The sequence below is a fragment of the Erpetoichthys calabaricus genome, chromosome 2 (genome assembly GCF_900747795.2).
Source record: "Erpetoichthys calabaricus chromosome 2, fErpCal1.3, whole genome shotgun sequence".
Classification (NCBI taxonomy): Eukaryota; Metazoa; Chordata; class Cladistia; order Polypteriformes; family Polypteridae; genus Erpetoichthys; species Erpetoichthys calabaricus.
In genome coordinates this window covers 163810770-163830711 of record NC_041395.2, presented here as the reverse complement: position 1 = coordinate 163830711, position 19942 = coordinate 163810770, and the positions used below count along the sequence as shown (strand labels likewise).

General features: G+C 37.9%; 1 protein-coding gene across 1 annotated transcript in view; it reads right to left on the bottom strand.

Moving 5' to 3' along the window:
• Nucleotides 1-19942, bottom strand: part of slc7a14b (solute carrier family 7 member 14b) — an 81440-nt gene that overhangs the window by 19193 nt on the left and 42305 nt on the right. Inside the window, exons 3-5 of the mRNA XM_028794722.2 lie at nt 14964-15436; nt 10165-10401; nt 7932-8149 (exon numbers count right to left, since the gene is read on the bottom strand). Of these exons, the coding sequence (XP_028650555.1) occupies nt 7932-8149; nt 10165-10401; nt 14964-15270 (762 nt within the window). The 5' untranslated portion in view covers nt 15271-15436. The remainder of the gene's footprint in view (nt 1-7931; nt 8150-10164; nt 10402-14963; nt 15437-19942) is intronic.

Here is a 19942-nt window from a genome sequence, read left to right as displayed (position 1 = left end):
CCTGCAGCCTGCAGGTAACAGTTGGGGGGGCTGGCTGACTTAGGGTGACCCCTTTCTGTATTAAACATCCTGGCCTGCTTTGTGGAGCATTTTATATACACAACACCCTTTTGTCATGTCTTTGTCTTCAACTCACCAAAAAAGCAAGACCATGAGATAAAGAAACAGAGTTTAAAGGAGGCAAAACAAATGAATGGTCAAAAAACTAGCATGGTTCTTAAGTAAAGAAAAACAGAGTAATAAATTACAAAGTGCAAAATGTTTACTAAAATGTGTAGTCCAAAAAGCAAAAGTAAAGGTCCTAATCATTGCAAATAAATTGTTTCTCTAATTAGCAATAGTGATAGTGATGTTTTGTTCTTTGACATTTATGCAAAAGCTTTGATGTAGAGTTTTGCACACCACCAACTTTTATAATGTTGAGATTATGACATCACAGGCCACCCACATTACAACATCCAAACTGGCAACAGCAGAAACAAAAATGTACTCGAAATTGGCAACAGAAACATAACACTGGAATTAAACAATAATTAAAATTGCAAAATTAGACACAAAAATAAAAAACACCAAAATAAATCAGGAATAGACTGAAAGTGACAACATAGCCCAAGGATTCAAATTTTGCTCACTGATCAAAATAATTTTCATATATGTGAAAGTCATACACAGTAAATAAGTTTATTATAATGTTTGGGTTTTACACACTGTTCACATATAAAGGCCTCAGATATTAATTCTAATCTTCCTCTGAATGGGAACTGTGGACAAGTTAACAAAGCTGCAGATATAAATTAAGAATAATGAAAACACTTTAAGTATCAGAAGCTCGTTTAAAACAATTTTTATGGATCTGTAGTGGGGAAGAAGAAGACGAGTCAAAAGGCGAAGCTCTCGATTTACCAAACAAAATAAAAAAAAAACAAAAACAAACACTAAAAAAAAACCCAGTTGTTACACATTATATATACTGCCATGTACTTTGGGTCAGTTTTGACCAACCATATATTTTAGTGGATAGAACTATTCATTTTAGATATTTGTTCATTCATTCTCCAAAATAAAAATCTTAAAATTTACAATCAGATTAAGATGGTCAGTGTGGGATAAATCTGATTTTTAGTGCACATAAATGGGGTGTCAAACTTGGGTCAGAAACACCCATAAGGCAGAGTTTCAAGTCAGCTTTTGAACATCTTATTGCAAGGTCATTATCCAATGCAAGCTGCTAAAGAACAGTTTGTTTTTCCTACAATAAAGAACACCACTCAAGTAAGATGTTATAATAAAAGACTTGTATTTTGTATGTATTTTTTCTTACCTTGGCTTCTAACACAGATATTGGATTTTATTGCCTGTTAGGTAATGGCCAAGAAATAATTCAGTGGTATAGTCATAAGTGTAGTTTTTATTAGGAAGAAGGAGAATGGAGTAGCATTCTTGTAAAAAAAAAAAAGACTTTAATTATCATAGACACATGGATCCTAAAATGGCAGCTTCCTTGAAATTTTTAATACATTTTTCCGCTCATGAAGCAATTAGAATATGTGTTCATTTAACCCAAATATTTCAACATTTTTGGTTTTTTGAAATAGAAATATGGTTCTGCTTTACTTTCCCCACCAGTTTTTTAGTTGCTGTTATGGGTTACTTTTAAACAAATCTTGATGAAGTCATTCTGCAAACATTTGGTATTTATTTTTTTTATTTATTCAATAGATCTATTAAAATGTATAAAAATGCTTCACTTTAGAACACAGTTTCATGTGGCAAATTAATATTTACCATAATTGTCATGAAATAACTTCATGTAAAAAAAATCCAAACTTAACCTTTAATTTTTCCACTGGTTCACAGTATATGAAAGCAATTGTTTCAGACAGTTGAAGCTGACTTTTATTAACAAGAGGCTTCCTAAACCTTTCCCTTGTGTTATGGTGGCCAGTTGACATAGTCTTGGCATGGGTAAGAACTATGCCAAGGGAGCATGAAGATCTATAAACTGGCCTATTGAGCACTACAATGGATGGCAATCCAGTTCAGAGCTGTTTCATTCCTAATGCCAATGTTACATGACAGGCAGAGTTTGTCCCTGACTTATATATTATTATTTCTGTTATTGAATTCTTATTTTCGTATTTTGTATTTTTATATTGATTTACGTACTTATTGTTTAATTGTTATATATTGTGCATATAACCTTTGTTTTCCTGGTGGCCACTATTATGTCACTCCTATGGGATTGCCCTTAGCTTGTATAATTTAGGCAGGAGAGTGAATCCCTCAGATGTTCATTGAGGTTTGTGGTGTAAAGATCTAGAGCATGAGGATTGTTTTGGATTCTCTTTTGTTTTTCATTTCTTTCTACTGTTTATTGGATTTGGCCTTTCGTTTATGATTTGGACATGTTTGCATTTGATTGTCTTGATAAGTATTGCCCAGTATCATGCTAAAATACTCTCATGACAAACTCCTTCTTATTAAACAGTTTGTCCAGAGCAAATGGTCTGACTGCAACATCCTAAAGGACGCCGGTATTTTGCAGCGCCCGAAATATATACATCGCGGGTCAGGTCGCCGCCACCTCCGGGCTGCGAATGAAAAGACCACTGGCAGCATTTGCTCAGGAATACGCCGTCCTTCTCATGCCCCTGGAAATAGAATTGTCGGTGTGCCAAATTTGCATTATGTGGAAATAAACCCTGATTGCGGCTCTGTGCAGAAAGAAGCCTCATTATGTAATGTTGCACTGTTTAACTCGAGGTCTCTTAATGGCAAAGCATTGGTGCTGTCAGAACTCATCACTGACACCAACTTGATATTCTGTGTTTAACGGAGACTTGGCAAAAACCAAACGAATTTGCGTCTCTCACAGAGGCGACTCCAATTGGTTTCACTTTCCACTCAGAGCCTCACAGCTCAAGACAAGGCGGTGGGCTTGCAGTAATTATCAGAGAAGACTTAAACATTAAAAGAATTCCAATTGACTGTCCATTGTCTTTTGAGTGCCTGGCTCTTAAACTAATAACGGAATCAGGTCCTGTCTCACTCATTGTTCTCTATCGTCCCCCAAAATACAATGCATCCTTCTTATCCGATCTGATTGAACTTTTGACCCACCTAAGCTCTTACTCTCAGAGAATTATCCTTCTTGGTGATTTCAACATCCATATTGACATTACTACATCTAAACTGAGAAATGAATTCCTGTCCTTACTGGACTGTTTTGACTTGACACAACATGTTGATTTTCCAACCCATTCTGGCGGTCATATATTGGACCTGATCTGCACTTCTGGACTATCTGTTGCCAACTTTTACAGCACTGATTTGGGACTCTCTGACCATAAAGCAGTATTTTTCACTGTCTCATTACCTATCCCACCTCTTACCTGTAAACGACAAATTTCTTAAAGAAACCTTAAAAATATCTGTCCCTCTATCCTTTCTGGATCCATTTCTGATCTTTTACTGTCTGCACCTATTCCACCAACACTAGATAGTTTTGTTGACCACTATAACACAGCCCTTCACTCAGCATTAGATAAAACAGCTCCTTTAAAACATAAGTTGGTTTCCTTTAAACGCTCAGCTCCTTGGTATAACTCAGAATTGCGATCTATGAAAGCAGCTGGCCGACGCCTTGAGAGAATGTCATGTAAGACTGGCCTCACTGTGCACATCCAGGCTTTCTCTGACCACCAAAAAGCTTACAGAGAAGCACTAACTTCTGCCAAGAACGCCCATTATGGCAGAATAATAGAAAGTGGCCACGATAACCCAAGGGTTTTGTTCTCTGTAGTTAATAAACTACTCGAACCCGCATCTGGTCCAACTACCTCTTCTACTGAAGTCTGTGAGGAATTCCTCCACTTTTTCCGTAACAAAATTAAAGATTTAAATAATTCAACTAACATAAATATATCATCTGTTTATATCTCTCCCTGTTTTCCCACTCCATCCAGCTCCTTCTCTAAGTTCTCACCAGTCACTTCTGCGTTTGTTAATAACCTGCTTTGTAAGATGAGGCCGACTACTTGTGTACTGGACCCCATCCCCACCACACTACTTAAATCCTGCCTTTATGCCATAATCCCGACTGTTACAACAATAATAAACTCATCCCTTGACACTGGCTCCGTGCCGCTCAATTTTAAAATTGCTACTGTAACCCCAATGTTAAAAAAGTCTGGTCTTGATGCTGACAATCTTAACAATTTCCGGCCTATTTCCCACTTACCTTTCCTGTCAAAAGTTCTTGAGCGTGTTATAGCTTCCCAACTCACCAATTACCTAACCTCTAATAATTTGATGGAACCCTTTCAGTCTGGTTTCAGGGCGCGGCACAGCTGTGAAACTGCTCTGCTACAGGTAACCAATGATTTGCTTATGGCAGCAGACTCTGGACAAACTAGCATATTAATTCTATTAGACCTCAGTGCAGCATTTGACACAGTCAGACATGACATCCTACTGTCCAGAATGGAGAACATGCTGGGTATCTCTGGCACTGCCCTCCAGTGGTTCAAGTCCTATCTGACTGATAGGCAAGAGTTTGTTAGTCTTGGCAACAGCAGATCCAACTCCGTGCCAGTCACACAAGGAGTCCCTCAGGGCTCTGTCCTTGGTCCTCTGCTTTTCTGTATTTATGTGCTTCCCCTTGGCCATATTATCCGTAGTTATGGATTGGGTTATCATTTTTATGCAGATGATACCCAGCTCTACTTCAATGTTAAAAGTGGAACTTCATCAGAGCTTTCTCAGCTCACAACCTGCCTTAGTGAAATTAAAACCTGGATGGAGCAGAACTCTTTAAAATTAAATTTCAATAAAACTGAACTCCTGCAAATTGGGACTAAAATGCAACTTAATAAAATGAACTCCTTCCCAGTCCATCTTGGCAGTGATCTCATCAGACCCGCCTCTACTGTAAAAAATCTTGGTGTCATTTTTGATTCCTCCCTCACTTATTCCGCCCACATAAATCACATTAAGAAACTTTCTTACTTTCACCTCCGTAACATATCCCGTGTTCACTCCTTCCTCTCCTTCTCTAATGCTGAGAAACTTGTCCATGCTTTTATCACATCCCGCATCGATTATTGTAATTCCCTACTGGCAGGTGCCCCTTCTAATCTTATATCACAGCTCCAGCTTATTCAAAACTCATCTGCAAGAGTCCTTACTCGAACCAGCAGCAGCGAGCACATCACACTCATCCTGCTCCGTCTTCACTGGCTCCCTGTGTCCTACAGAATCGAATATAAAATCCTACTAATAACTTACAAAGCTTTAAATAACCTTGCACCAAACTACATCATTGACCTCCTCCATCACTATGTGCCTGCCCGCCCACTAAGGTCCTCTGATTCTGGTAATCTTGTTGTGCCCCTCACTAATCTACACTCCATGTGTGACAGGGCCTTCAGCTGTATAGCCCCCAGACTCTGGAATGACCTACCAAAATTAATCAGGTCAGCTGACTCCATGAATTCTTTTAAAAAACAACTCAAAACTCATCTGTTCAGGAAGGCTTTTAGCTCTACTTGACTTTATTACCTTTCTCTCAGTTTACTTCTCTGTCAAGATGCCAATGTAACCTGTATGTGTGTGCTAGACCATCAATTATGTTGTCTGGTTTTTTTTTCAGAATTTACTGTCTTAATCTTCTTTATTTATTTATCTGGTTTGTACAATGCTATATACTGTATATTCTGCTGTTCTTTATTATATTCTGTAAGTGCCTTGCGCATGGGAAAGGCGCTATATAAATAAAATGTATTATTATTTATTATTATTTGTAGGCATATCCTTTTGCCCTTATTTTGCATTTTGTTTAGTTTTTTTGGTCCATTTTTGTGAAAATAAATTCTTCAATTGTAAAGATTCTTTGTTTGCATTGTTCTTTCCACTAGGGGCTTTTATGATTTCCTGTCCTTTGAGGTTTTTTTTTTTGTAAACTTGGAACTTTTAAAGTATATTTTCCAACTTAAAAAAAAATGTGAGTCCCATTTTAAGTTTGGGGTCAGACTGCTGGGGTTGAAGCCTGCTTTTGGGCTCCAAACCAACTGAGTACAGGTCTTGGTAAGGATATTTTGAGAACTGCACCCCTTTTTTGCCATCTTGCCTATTGTAATCACAATAGCCTGATCCTGTTATTGTCTGAGATGACTCTAAATTAAAGTAAGAAAATTCAAAACTTGGATTGATTAACATATTTATTTACTGGAAAATTAAGCCCAAAATTGAGTCTTTTGAGCGTATATTCCTAAAGTCAGCATTAATCAGTTCTGTCATCTTACAGCTCCACAGCTCCCTCTGCCTGGAAGGGTTTTCTGCAGATACTCAAATTCCCTTTAACATTCTAGTGTGTACCATGTGGGTTGTTTTTTTAATTTCTTATTGGTTTAAAAAATTATATTACCATGAATGAATTACAAGTGTTCTGGTGTGGAGAATCTCCAGTTTTTCAACTGTAAACTGATTATATTGATTTTTAAATACTTTGCTCAAACAAACCAAGATGAATTGAATTTACAGGAGTTTAATTACAGTCATTGCAAGCACTGTAGTGTATTGAACTAATAAGTTATGCATTTGTTCCAATCAGCTTCTTTTTCAATTACTTTACGACCTGAGAATGGGAAATAAGCACAGATGTCATAGAACCTGTTTTAATTAAGTTATAAGTTGTGAACTAATTGATTCTGTAGGACTAGGAATTACTTGAGAAACTTATGAAAGGAAGGAGCATGGAAGTACTTAAAATCTCAAACACTCAGAATCATTTGTGATCAGGACAAGATAAACAATCAAATGTGTGCAATGTCATATATCCTGAAACCCCACATGTGCATTTTAACATACTGTCGATATGGCTTGTCTGAAAAAAATGAAAGGAGGAGAAACAATGACAGAAGGGCGACATCAGAGATCAAGAGAAGTGAGATGATCTGATTTGGATGTCAGAAAACATAACTATGAACAATGACAGTTGCTAAACCAAAACCCACTCATCCATCATTTGACACTTCTATTTTCAGTAAGCTTTTCTAAGACTGTTTATATCTATATTACTTTCTATTATATTTTCTTCTAGTAGTGTTATACATTAATAAATACCATGTTATTTTTATATATTCTATACTTTGCCTTTAATCTAGGGAGATTAAATAATAAATGGGTACCAGGTATGAGTTAGATGGGTATTGTCCTATTCACAGGGTTTATCAAGGCTGTTGAAGTTACTCCTCAATAATTAGAACAACTGCAGCCAAAGCAAGACATAGTTTGGTTAGTAAGTGACATATAACCAAAGAAGTTGTGCTGTTACGTGAGTTGCAATGACACCTGCATGTTTGTGAAAGCTGGTGATAGTGTGTCCCTATTTAGAGAAGCCAATTCAGAATATTGCTGAGTGACTCGCAATTGGGCCCCACTTGAGACTTTCTATGGGTAGGATTGCAAATTTAGCATGTGGTTCCCTGTCCACATAGGAAGAAATCACAACATTTAATGGGAAGTGACCACTCATAGATATTGATGCATCCTAAAGGTGGCTCATTATTTTCATTATTCACTGCCAATTCCAAATAGTGTTCCCTGAAAAAATTATTCAGAAACACAGGACTTCTACATGACCACACAAATACTGGTTTCTATTTTGACAACTTTTGCCTCACCACAAATTTATAGTTGATTTTTTCAGGATGCACTTTTAAACACATGTTTTTATTTTCTACTTTTCTTAGATGTTATGAATAAAGTTTCCCCTGTAGCACCTCTGACAGGGATGAGCAACAGGTTAATGATTTTAGATAGGATGGAAATAACAATATGAAGTGAAGTCCCTGGTCTAAATTGGAATAGTCATGTGCCAGCTCCAGCTAGGACCTGCTATTTAATCAAATAAAGAAAAAAAAAGTATTTACCCCTGACCATCCATAAGGAAGAAAAAGTCCACCATCCCAGTTTCTACCATCGACGAAGAAAAGTCCAGCAATCATCATGAAGATCCAGACCAACAGGTTGATGACATTGAGGACATTATTGAAGCCAACAGAATTCTTTACTCCTAGAGCCACAATGATAGTCACCAAGATAGCGATGACAAGAGCTAGGAGATCTGGGTACGACTGCTCTCCTTTGCCTGTAAGACATCAATGGTATGGCAACATCTTCATCCAGCACACATGAAATAAGGTGAGCAAAAGAAAGAGAAAGAGAAAGAAGACATTCAAGTTGTCCATCTCAGACTTATCTATGGCTCAGCTCCTATGAGTAGGATATGGCCTCATAAACTAACATATAAAATCCAAGATATAAATCAAAAATCCAAAGGCAGCAGAAGGCGTAATGCTAAATTCATTTGATTGTCTCTGTCAGCATGGCCACAAAAAAGGATTAAAAGGGTGGTAGAGCCTACCTTGAAACATCTCATATAGGTTGGACAAAACTATTTTTTGAATTACACAATTAAAATGTCTTAACTCTCAGCAATTTCCCTCTATTTGTCACAATAATTTAGTGGTTTCGCCATATGAGCAAGTATCGGTGTGTTCCCGTCTAGGCTTCAGTTCAATGTATAGCACTCTTCATTGAGTGAAGGCTAACAAATTCACAGGTAAAATATGATTACAAAGTTAATAATTACATAATGTGTATGCATAAACTCATAGATTTGTTTAAAAACACAGAAAGACATAGTAGTTCTAAACCAGTGGTACTCAAAGTGTTTTGGATTGAGGACCACTTTACTAAAATCAAATCAAACAGCGGACCACCTAAGCCTGATAGTCAATTTGTAGTGTAATTCTGCATTAAATTTCCCGGATTTATTTTACGAGAAGCATTTATTTGAAAAATGCTAAGATTCAAATCAAGCATTTGTGTTTCAAATACCCAGATTTAAGGCCTTTGATCCAAAGTGATCCCCATAGCCATTAACAGCATTTTAGTACTGATGTGTGTATCATCGTCCCCATTGTTTTGTGAATAGCAGTAACTTTAACTTTAATTCAGGGGTCGGCTGATGTGATACGCACAACTTTAAGTTCTTCTGATCATTTTGGGTGATAACACATATTGCTTTACTCTTTATCTTCAGGATGTAAATTCCTGCACAAAATATGGTCTGCAATTGCCTAAAAGAGTTTTTTTGGGTCCATGGGGCCAAAAATAGGGGGAACTCCAAAAAAGTTGACATTTTGCATGACTAGACATTAAGACAAATCGAACATTATATCATACTAGCTGTGTAAGCCCATGCTGTAAAAAACCTGGGCCCCTAGAAGCTATTGAAATCATCAGAAACAAAATTGAAATGCAAAGAGTTTCATTTTACGGACGTACTCGCTCCCCTTGTAAGTGAGTTTGTCTCCGCCTCGTTAACTTGGGGCTGCCTTGCCTGCTCTTTGAGCTTCACTGCTGTAGCCTCGCACTTCCGGACCGGACAGACAGACACACACACTTCCATGTGTAGATGTTTATATGTAAGATGTGAGTCAGGAGGCTTGAGTAAAGAAAAATCTGAAGTGATTTCAAAGTGTTCAAAAGTAAGTCTTACGAACATAAAAGATCACAAAAAAAGCTAAATTCATGAACTTTTATTCACCCGTACTACTACAATCATAACCATAGAAGTGTTAAGAGGTCAGGGTTCACATCCCTGGTCCTCCCTTTGTGAATTTTACATGTTCTCCTCAAGTCTGCATGGGTTTCCCCCCCCATACCTGGTGGATTGGTGATGCTCAATTGGCCCTAGTGGGTTCAGGTGTGTGTTCCCCTGCGATGGGCTGATGCACTGTCCAGATTTTTCCTGCCTTACATCCTGTGCTTGCTGAGATAGCTTGCAGCATCCCACAACCCTGCTTGGGATTCAACAGGCTTAAATAATGGTATGGTATAAAACAGGATTAACATTTTAATAATAACATTGAATCGAAAGATGTAAACGTGACAAAGCAAGAGACACTGAGACAGAGAAAGAACAGCCAGGTGGAGCACTAGTTGTATAAAAGGCTGAGAGCACCTGGGCAGCAGGCAGTGAAAAATAAAATGTTACACAATAGTACAAAAGGTGAGCCACTTTTCACTCAGGATTTACTCTTAATCTCCCTGGCCCAAGTAGGGTAAAAAAGAATACTTGACAGGTCTAATACTCACCCAGACCATTCAGTGTGCCCACATTTTTTATCATCCAGTTGCTAATGCTGTGGTTAGCCAAGGAGTCAAACATACTGCTGAGAGCACTGGCACCAGCGGCCGTCCCAATGAGATACTCCAAGATGAGATTCCAGCCAATAAAAAAGGCCACAAACTCCCCAACCGTCACATAGCTGTAGGTATAGGCAGACCCTGTAGTCTTTGGGACCCGCACCCCGAACTCTGCATAACATACACCTGTGAAGCCGAAAGGGAACATTAGAACAAACAGTTGAGGGTATCATGGATTGTTCAAGTAAAGCTCGCAATCCAAGACCTTAAAAGTAAATTTGGATCCAAGAGATGAACACACCATTAATGCTTTTAAAGAGTTTCATACATAACAGCATTTTAAATTTCAGTTTCTTTGCACAAAAATAGCATGTTATGGTGTACAGCCTGGAAATACATGTTGGTGGAGAATAGAAGAGGAAAGGCCCCCTGTCACAATAGTATAGAATGTTATAAGATATATTTCCTTGCATTGCGAATCAATAAACAGTCTCATGCCTACAGTTTCCTCTAGCAACTGCAATGTTTTTCCTTCTAACTTCTACTCCGTTTTCATGTCAGTCACTATTCGTTGTGAGACATGAGCATGATGGTCAGTCTTTGTCATTGAAATTCACCCCAATATCCAGCCTTCTCTCAGGATCCTTGACGTTCCTTCAACAAGCCATGTCAGCTAGGACTGCTTTACAAATAACCTTAAGCAGAGTGGTGATTTCATTATTTTGTTATCTCCAACCTCATCTGCACGTAAGTACCTGATATAATTTGTATCCCTCTTGTGTCTCCATTAACTTGTCAGCTACCTATGGATGCCATCTGGACTCTCTAGGAAAAAATCACCTTGGCTTTTAAAATGTAGAATTTTATTTTGCAAATGTAGTTGCAGACTATTTGAAGCTGTGCGTTGTGGGAGTGGAGAAGCGCGGTTGTCCAAACAAGTGAAGTTTGCCAGAGCTTTTGATATAATTGCCAATTGGAACCTGCACTAATAATGAAATGATGCATCTCTTTTTTCTCAGTTCTTATTTTTTATTTCAGTGACATAAAATAATGTTTTAAATGAAATTATTTAAGGCATGAGGCAGGCAGCTTAGTTATAGAAATGACTACAGTAGCTTACACAATATTTGTAACTCTTTGAGGGATGTGCCCATGAAAGGGTGTAAGTGAGTTAAAAAAGCCTCTCTGCAGTTTGTTTATTTGCCTAATGATGATCATGTTCTTTTGTATTACCTATGCCAAATCATATCGAGTTGTATTGTAGATTTAAGAATAATGGAAGGTTAGGAAAAATGTTGTGCCACTTGTACCTTAAAACTGTCAAACCAACTTAATCAAAGACAGAGTCACGGGGACAGGACCCTATTCTAGTAGCAGTGTATGATACTCAGGAAACAATCCATCATAGGGTCTAGTCTCACCCTGAGTCAATTTAGGATTGCCAGTTAAGCTAACGCATACGCATTTGAATTGTAGGAGTAAAACTGGAATACCTAGAGAAAAATCGCTTCATCCACTGCACCATTGTGCTATCCACTATTTCAGCCCTCGTCTCTCAGATGCTGTAATTCATGAAGGGTAGTTACTGTTCATCTAAGTCTCTAGATATTTGTTGACCTTTGTTATGTTAGCTGGGTATCATCTATTGTGCCCAAGGATCTGAGATGGCCACCATATTATGATGTCATGGTGAGAGATCACAGTTAAGTCTCAAGTGTCTATTCTTTTTATTCATTGTATTTTTTCCTTTGAGTATTATTTTGTTAATTTTGCCATTATATACTTCTAACTGTGTAAGCCCGTGCTATAAAAAGCCAGGGGTCCTAGAAACTATTGAAATCATTAGAAAAAAAATTTAAATGTAGAGATGTCAGGAAATTGAAATGAACTACTCCGGGCATCTCCCTCCTAGGAGGTTTCATTTTGCCGACATGCACACATCACTTGTCTATTAGCGGCTAAGCGAATGTCTCTTTCTTCTGAGGTTTTGTTTTGCTGATGTGCTCGCCTCGCTTGTGTCTTAGTGGCTAAGTGAGTTGTCTGTTTCCTCCGAGGTGGAGCCCTTACCCCGACTCCACCTCTCACTTCCGGGCCGGACAGACAGACACACACACTTCCACACGTAGACGTTTATATATATGTTTGTGTGGTCTTATTTGTGTATATTTTTCTATTTCTTCATCAATACTGTTTTGTTCATTAGTTAGTTGACATTTTTGCATCATGCTGACTATATATTTATTTGTTCTTTTATGTATGATCCTGATTTATATATGTGGCACCTACAAAGACAGGCCACCCCGATGTTGCAGCTGAGGGGCTGCTTTCAGCCTTTACAATGGTCTGAGAAGCTTCAGTTCCTTACTGACACATTAGTTTTCACTTCTGTTTTTCATCTTTCTTTTGAATTCTACTGTTGTTTTTGATTATGTTTATTAAGCATTTGTTTCGTTTGGCATGTGCAAGCCTTAAAACCTTCCTCTCAAGTTTGGGAGACGGGTTGATATGAGTAGGTGATGCGTACAACTTTAGTTCAGATCAATGTGGGAGTACTGGTCTGACTCTCATTTTGAGGCTCAACACCATTTTGTGTTTTAAGAACCAAGAAGGTCTTAACAGTCAGTGGCAGTGATCGACATAATCACAATGGAAATTTGGAACACAGGCAGTGTAGATATGTAGTTTTAGAATACTGTGTAAGCACAGATGAAAGCATAGTCAGATAGACTGGTCTTCTTACCTTTTTTTTCAGAGAAGTCAAACTTTGTTCTTGACATTTTTTTAATATTTTAAAGGATCTTTTCCATCTGTGCCTGCCTGTTTTTCATTTTATTGTCTTTATGTTAGTTGAGCACATTATACATTTTGTTTTGTACTCCTGTTTGTTTTGTTTAATTTTTTATGGCTGTTTGAGGTCTTTCCTTTTTTTTTACCATAATGGTGTTTATACCCATTAGCAGGTAGTGAAGCCAGGCAGAAGCTCACATTGGCTGCACTGAAATGAGGAGTGAAACAAGACCTTATGATCGCTATGGAGTACTGCTTTTTAGCTTTCTTCTTCCGACTGTGATATGGCCTGCCAGTCTTTATACCCCATTCTGTTTTTTTTGCAGTCCTGTCTCTTTCATTGTTAAAAACTTAAAGACAAAGTGGGACTTTTTCTCTTTCTTGATGCATTGTTGTTTATGCACTTTATCATTTGTAACACGTTTCTTACAAATTAAGGAAACCAATTCATTTTTTTAATTATGTAGACTAATACAACACATTATGTGACTTTCTCAGTGATGCCTCCCTCACTTTGTTTGCACAGTTATTGTGCTCAATATGTGCCTGATCACATGGTGGTTGAGCAACAGCTTCTGTAACTATAAAAACAAAACAGACAATGGACTGAAAAATCTAATTTTATATATTTTAAATGGCAGATCTTTCCCTGTGACAAAATTTCAGCTTTTGAATACCTGAAGTTTTCAAAACTGAAATGAATAATGAATCCAAACCTGACCCTCTGCCATAATGACATCCTACAAGCATCAAAGTAGCAGCCTTTTCTTGCTCTGAAAGGCTCCCTCAATCTGCTGCAGAAATGTCGAGTCAGACTTTTGTAAGAAATAACAGATTGGACTTGAGAACATATCTTTACAAAACAGTTTCTCCATCATTTGCTTCCTGTCAGCAAATCAGCAACTCTATATCCTTCAGCAAATTTAAAACATCCTAGGAAATTGATTCTTTTAAACATTCAATCAATATTGAAATATCAGGATAGGATATTCAAATGCAAACTTGCTAGAAATGCCCATCCTTAGTGAGCACTTGGTATGAGAGATGACAGTGCTGCTTGCTGTTCTTTTGCTTCGTATCACTTTTCATGGCAGTCTTTCACTGGCAGCTAGCTTATATTCACCCGATGATGCTGGATCAGTGGAGGTTTGTATGTTTCGTCGTAATAATTAAAAACATTCCTGAAAATTGTAGCATTCTAGCTCATTACGTTCTCCAACTACATGTGTTATAGACAAACAGACAGATGGAAAAAGTGAATACATTAGTAGTTCTAATTTTCAGTTCTGAAGATACAGATGGGCTGATGATAATTACCACCAATTGTGTAATCCTAATTATATCTTAAACCATTACTCAAGGTAAAGCATATTTAACATAAAATACCTTAGGAGTGTTTAAGTTTCACTTCAGTGATACTGATTTTTTAACCTGGGTCATTAGTATCTTATTACCACTAGTGCATTTATGTAAATTGTCGATGTTATATATAATAAAAGGTGATGTTATATGTAGATTTGAGATCTGAACAATTTCGAAAGCCTGTATAGATCTTTTACAATCCCAGATTTTAGGATAGATAGTAATGTGGTGAAATGATGGGTGGTGCTGCTACATGGCTCCAGGAGACTTGGTTCAAATCCTGTCCTGATCATTGTCTGAATTGAGTCTACAGTATGTGCTCTTTCTGTGGCTGTGACTTAGCTGAGTGCTCCAGATTTCTAACACACATTCCAGCACATTTTAAGCTGTCTGGCATCTTTAAACTAAAGCAGGATGAATAATTACATGTCTGTGTTCTGAGATGGACTGGTGCCCTTTCCAGAAATGGATTCTTCATTGTTCACAGCCCCTGTAACTTTAACCTGAATAAATATGGTCTGAATATGTAGGGATGGATCATTTCAGGATATCCCACACTAAATTCATACTTTCCAATATAAAGAAAATTCCAATGTCACCTGACAGGATGGATGCCACAGCTGCGATGATAAAAGACACAATGACACCAGGCCCAGCCATTTCCTTTGCCACCAGTCCGGAAACTACGTACATGCCGGTGCCCACACAGCTTCCAACTCCTAGAGATACCAGGTCCACAGTGGTAAGTACTCGAGCAAGCTTGGTGCTCTGGGGTGCAGCAGCACCACCTGTACTCTCCAACATTGACTCCACTGGCTTGGTACGCAGAATCCGAGAGTGAAAAGCATACCAAGTGGCACCCCACTGGATGCGCCGAGGATCCATCTTAGCAAAAAAGCTGCTCATTTTGTTTAGAGAAGACAACAAACTGTGAAGGTAAGGTTGTTGATGTCTAGTTAAGGATGCAGTGGTCAACTGGAGAAAAAGGCTGCTGCCTTTACAAGAAGTCCATGTCAGTTTTTATCCACATGTTGAACAGGACTGACAAAAAGTACTCAGATTTTATCAGTGTCTGAAAAAGGCAAAAGAGAGAAATCATATTTTAGATTGATCAGACTCAGGGCCCACTTTGAGTCACATGCATAGATTCAGATATTTTTTTGTCTAATAACTTTACAAAGAAACCTCACAGAGATGTCACTGAATTTTCCATAGTGGCTTTCTATTTTAGTGCCAGTATAAACCAGCTGTAGAAAAATAAAAATAAAAACAGCAGCCACAGGAAAGTAAATTTAAGCAACAGTAAAAAATAAATTAGATGAACGAGAACATTGGCAAAGCTAAAGTGACTTTTGTTCAGCATAGATGCTGCTCAGCTAAGCATTAAATGAGAAACAAAATTGTGTTTTAGTGTTGTCTCCTGTGGGATGCCAGGATCTCAGCATCTGCTTGTGTGTAATGTAAAAAAGAAGGGGTAACTGTGGCAGCAGTCTAATCTCACAAAAACTCCAAAAGTGTATGAATACAAGGAGAGCAGAAAGTAAAAAAATAAATTCAAGATTAACACAATCCTGTAGTCTCTCTGATCCTACTTAAATGAGTGTTGAACCCATGTCTAAATGCTGGGCCAAAGTTACACTACTGTAAATCAGTTATATTTACCTCCTACCTTTCCTTCTCTCTCTTAATGTCTTGTGGTCACTCTTTCTCTGTTTCTCACACACACACACACACACACACACACAGTCTGTTTCTCTCACTTGCTGGCTTCTGTTCCTCCAGCTAGAGAACCTTTCCCCCCCAAGTCATATCCCAATTCTAGTCAGGTGACTTTAGGTGACTTTAACAGGGACAAGTCAATAAAGTCTTGGGCCTATTAGACTACAGTACCCTCTAGTGGAAACCAAGACAACTGTGTATTGTTAGGAAGAAGGTTAGGTATTTAGAGTTCAGCTTTGATAATAACTTATTTAAAGTCATGAAATTATTGTTGCATCATTTTCTGATTTGATTTTTCTTGGAGTGGCTGCTACTGTTTTCTGAAGTGGTTACTATACCATTGCAAGGGACTTGTGCCAGAAGGTAATGACTGAGTGCCACGGAATAAAGGTTGACATGACACACATCTTGGTATCTGAGGTTCCAAATGACTTCCTTGACACTTTGCATGTCAGTTTATGGTATCTAGTTTTTCCTGATTTAAGATCTTGAACCACAACTTCCCACTTCAATTTAGGATTTTGTGTTTGATTTTAACGTCAGTGTACTTTGATCTTCTAGTACTGACCCCTGTGTGACTACATCTTTATCTCCAGGCTCTTTTTAATTTAAATCTGCTGCCTTCCATTTACAGCAAAACACACACCTTCTTTATCTCTTAAAGGATTTTAACTACCGTCTGGGATGCCTTAGTTAAAAGGCCAGTACAATTCCAGTGCTTTTACTTGGGGACTATGTCCTGCTTGTGATATGCTGGCTTCTGAGCTCTCTTTTTCTCAGTATGATCACATTTACAGCCTTCATTTGGCCACTGTAGCTTGTCACTTTCTGTCCCTACTTATCTGTCTTTTTCCCTAAGGTTCCCAGAACACACCATGTCACCTGTTCTCTAGCATCCTGGAGAAGCATAGCATGTTTTTACCCATGTTGCACTCTTTTACTGGTGACACAGCTTGATGTTCTAGTAAGAACATGCAGAGGGCTAACTGCTGTATGACTGTATTTTTTCTTGCACTGGCATGTCAATGTACGTTGCTACTGCCAAAGTGCATTTTACTGGAAATCCCACAGGTGCTTTTGCATGTTCCACATTCTCAAAGAGGCTCGGTTTTCTCATCTGCCACATTTTTCATATTTTAAACCTCCACCTGCTGTGACACTTTACATTAGATGACACCAAATGAGCCTGCTTGTTGTACTGAAGAGTATACAGAATATACATTGAGAAATGTTACTTCATAATTTATCTGCACACTTGTTTCACATATTAGGTTCACCTAACTCAGCACATTATACAGTATTTATTCAGTCAATCCCTAAGATGAAATCTTGCTTTTAAGAAACGTCTTTAACGTAGAGCTTACTTAGAACATAAAAGTCAACAGAATATTTCACTGCCAACCTGTGTAAATAAATATAAAAAGAGAAAATGTGAGTCTTTCTGTACATTTACTTACAATGAGGTCCATCATGAAAGATCTGCTATCTTGTCTTTTTTCCAGGGTCTATTTTGTTGCAGAAATAAATATTGACAAGAGAGCAATGAGGGAAAGCAATTGAGCTTAATCAAAGGTTAAATGGCTTGTGATTGAAGTAGTAGTGTTGCAGAGACTGAGCAGGATTTGTAATTCATAGCAAGTGCTGGAGGCATGGAGATGAAGAACTGGCAAATGACTTCCGAGATTTATAAATGACAAGAAGGGTAGAGTGCTAGGTACAGATGTAAAATTACTGATGATGGAGCACTGCCTTAATCTATATAATTTCATTTACAAAAACACCCATAGTCTTATTTTGTGTTTTTCAATAGCCTCCAGTATTATCTTATTTGTGACTTCACCACCTCTGGACTGCTGATTGCTACTGCTGTCAATCTTGTACTCTAAGCTGAGTCCAACTTCTCTGGAAGTGGTGCCCTTTACTTGGGAACTGGTGAGATAATTGGCTCTTCTTTGGAGGGCCTGTGGAGGCTCGACAGAGTAGAATGATTTAAGTAAAACTCATTTATGATAAAATAAGGTGTAGCACAGTGAATTGCATCCACATATGTGGCTGTTTCTCTGGCTAAAGAACGGAAAAAAATGACGATTTTCTAAAGGCCTTGTGGAACGAAGATCTGTGCTACAGAGAACTGAGCTATATTTCAAACTCATCTTTTTATTTGTCCAGAATGAGTGTTTGAATATTCATATATGTTCAGACTTTCATTTCTGAGTCTATTACTTTTAATTTTTTCCAAACTATAAGTATACATATGACACAACTAGAAAGCAATTACTACTACTTACTAGAAAGCAAACAGCACTCAATAAAGTACAAGGCAGGCCAAGCATATGAGGATCAGTGAGTCCATCTTTTCATCCATATACTCTTCTATCTTCGTAAATGCCTTACTTTTCCACTATAGATCCAGTGACATATCTAAGAAACTAGATACCTTATAGTTACAACTTAAGAAGTTAATGATTGATATCTATTTATCCATATATCTGTCCATCCAATCATGCACACATTTTCTGTATCTACATTGGTAACACTTTAGAATAGAGGCTACTGAGATGTGTCTATTAGTCATTCACTGCTGTGTGATCTTTACAAATACTTTGACAAAGCACAATTGACAATACATTAGATTCATTGTATTACAAACAGGGGGTTTTTCCTGGCTTGCATTATTCTGTATTTAATTTTTTAGTGTTTTAGTTAATTCTGAGGTTTACCTTTTCATTTTTTCTGCCATTTCCGTCAGTCCTGCTTATTTGTTATTTGTGTTTTATCTCTTTAAATATTCTGCTACTCCTTATACTTTGTGGGTGTAGCCCCGGGAGGCACAGCCACCCTCACATCACTGCTGCTGGGTCCTCCCTCTGGCTATATGTCTCAGCAAAAGAGGAACTTTTAGTGGTGTTAGATTGAATTTGTTTGCAGTTTACTGTAAGTATTGTCTGTCTTTTGATTTTCTGGTTTTCTGAATTGTTCTGTTTCTGCTTTTGGATCTTTACCTTCAGTTAAATGTATTAGGACTTGCTATCTTTGGATTGCCGTTTAGGCAACTCTTTTCTTCTTGTTAGAACAGTGTTCGTTATATTTGCCTATTTTTGCTTTCTTTCAATAATTGATTTTTTTTCATCTTTTAGATAAGCTCCCCATTTATTTGCATGTCTAGACCAAAACCTGCAGGAGGCATTTAGGGTAATTGCTAGTTTGGGGTGAGCCTTTCCTGGGCTGGCCAGTGAAGGTCCTGGCCTACTTTATAGAGTATTTTGGAGGTTTCACTTCCCCTTCTCGCAATGTTTATGACTCTGTGTTAAAACATGGATAACACCTACCTATAGGGTGTATATTAGTAGCTTACTACTAATAACAAGATCCTAGCAAATGTTATTTTTTAGTTTGTGACTGAAATCAAAGGCTTATTCTTTTTGGGCGCATACAGGTTCAGCATGGCACTGCCAGATCTAAACACTAGCTTGGCGAATTGCATACTAAAGTGACTTTAGCTGCAGGTGGAAGTCCCATTTTACTTTTGGTGCCAAACAGAGTTGTGCTGCATTGCAGCAGTCTTTTGGCCAGTGAAAGCGCTGTGAAGAAGCTGTCTGTTGTTACGGTCCTCCCTTTGTCTAGTCTAATTGCAGTCATGGGACATCGTATCTTTGACTGCCGGTACAACAAATAATTCTGATCAGGCATCAACCACAGTACCAACTGTTGTCAACACTGCTCTTGTGAAAAGAATGGAGATAAACAGCATCAGCTCAGAGAGGTAGAGGCAAGTTCATTGTATCACGTAAATGTCACTGAGAGTGCTAACTTTTACAAGTAGCCCAAATTTACACGGGGCGTTACAGACTCAGATCAA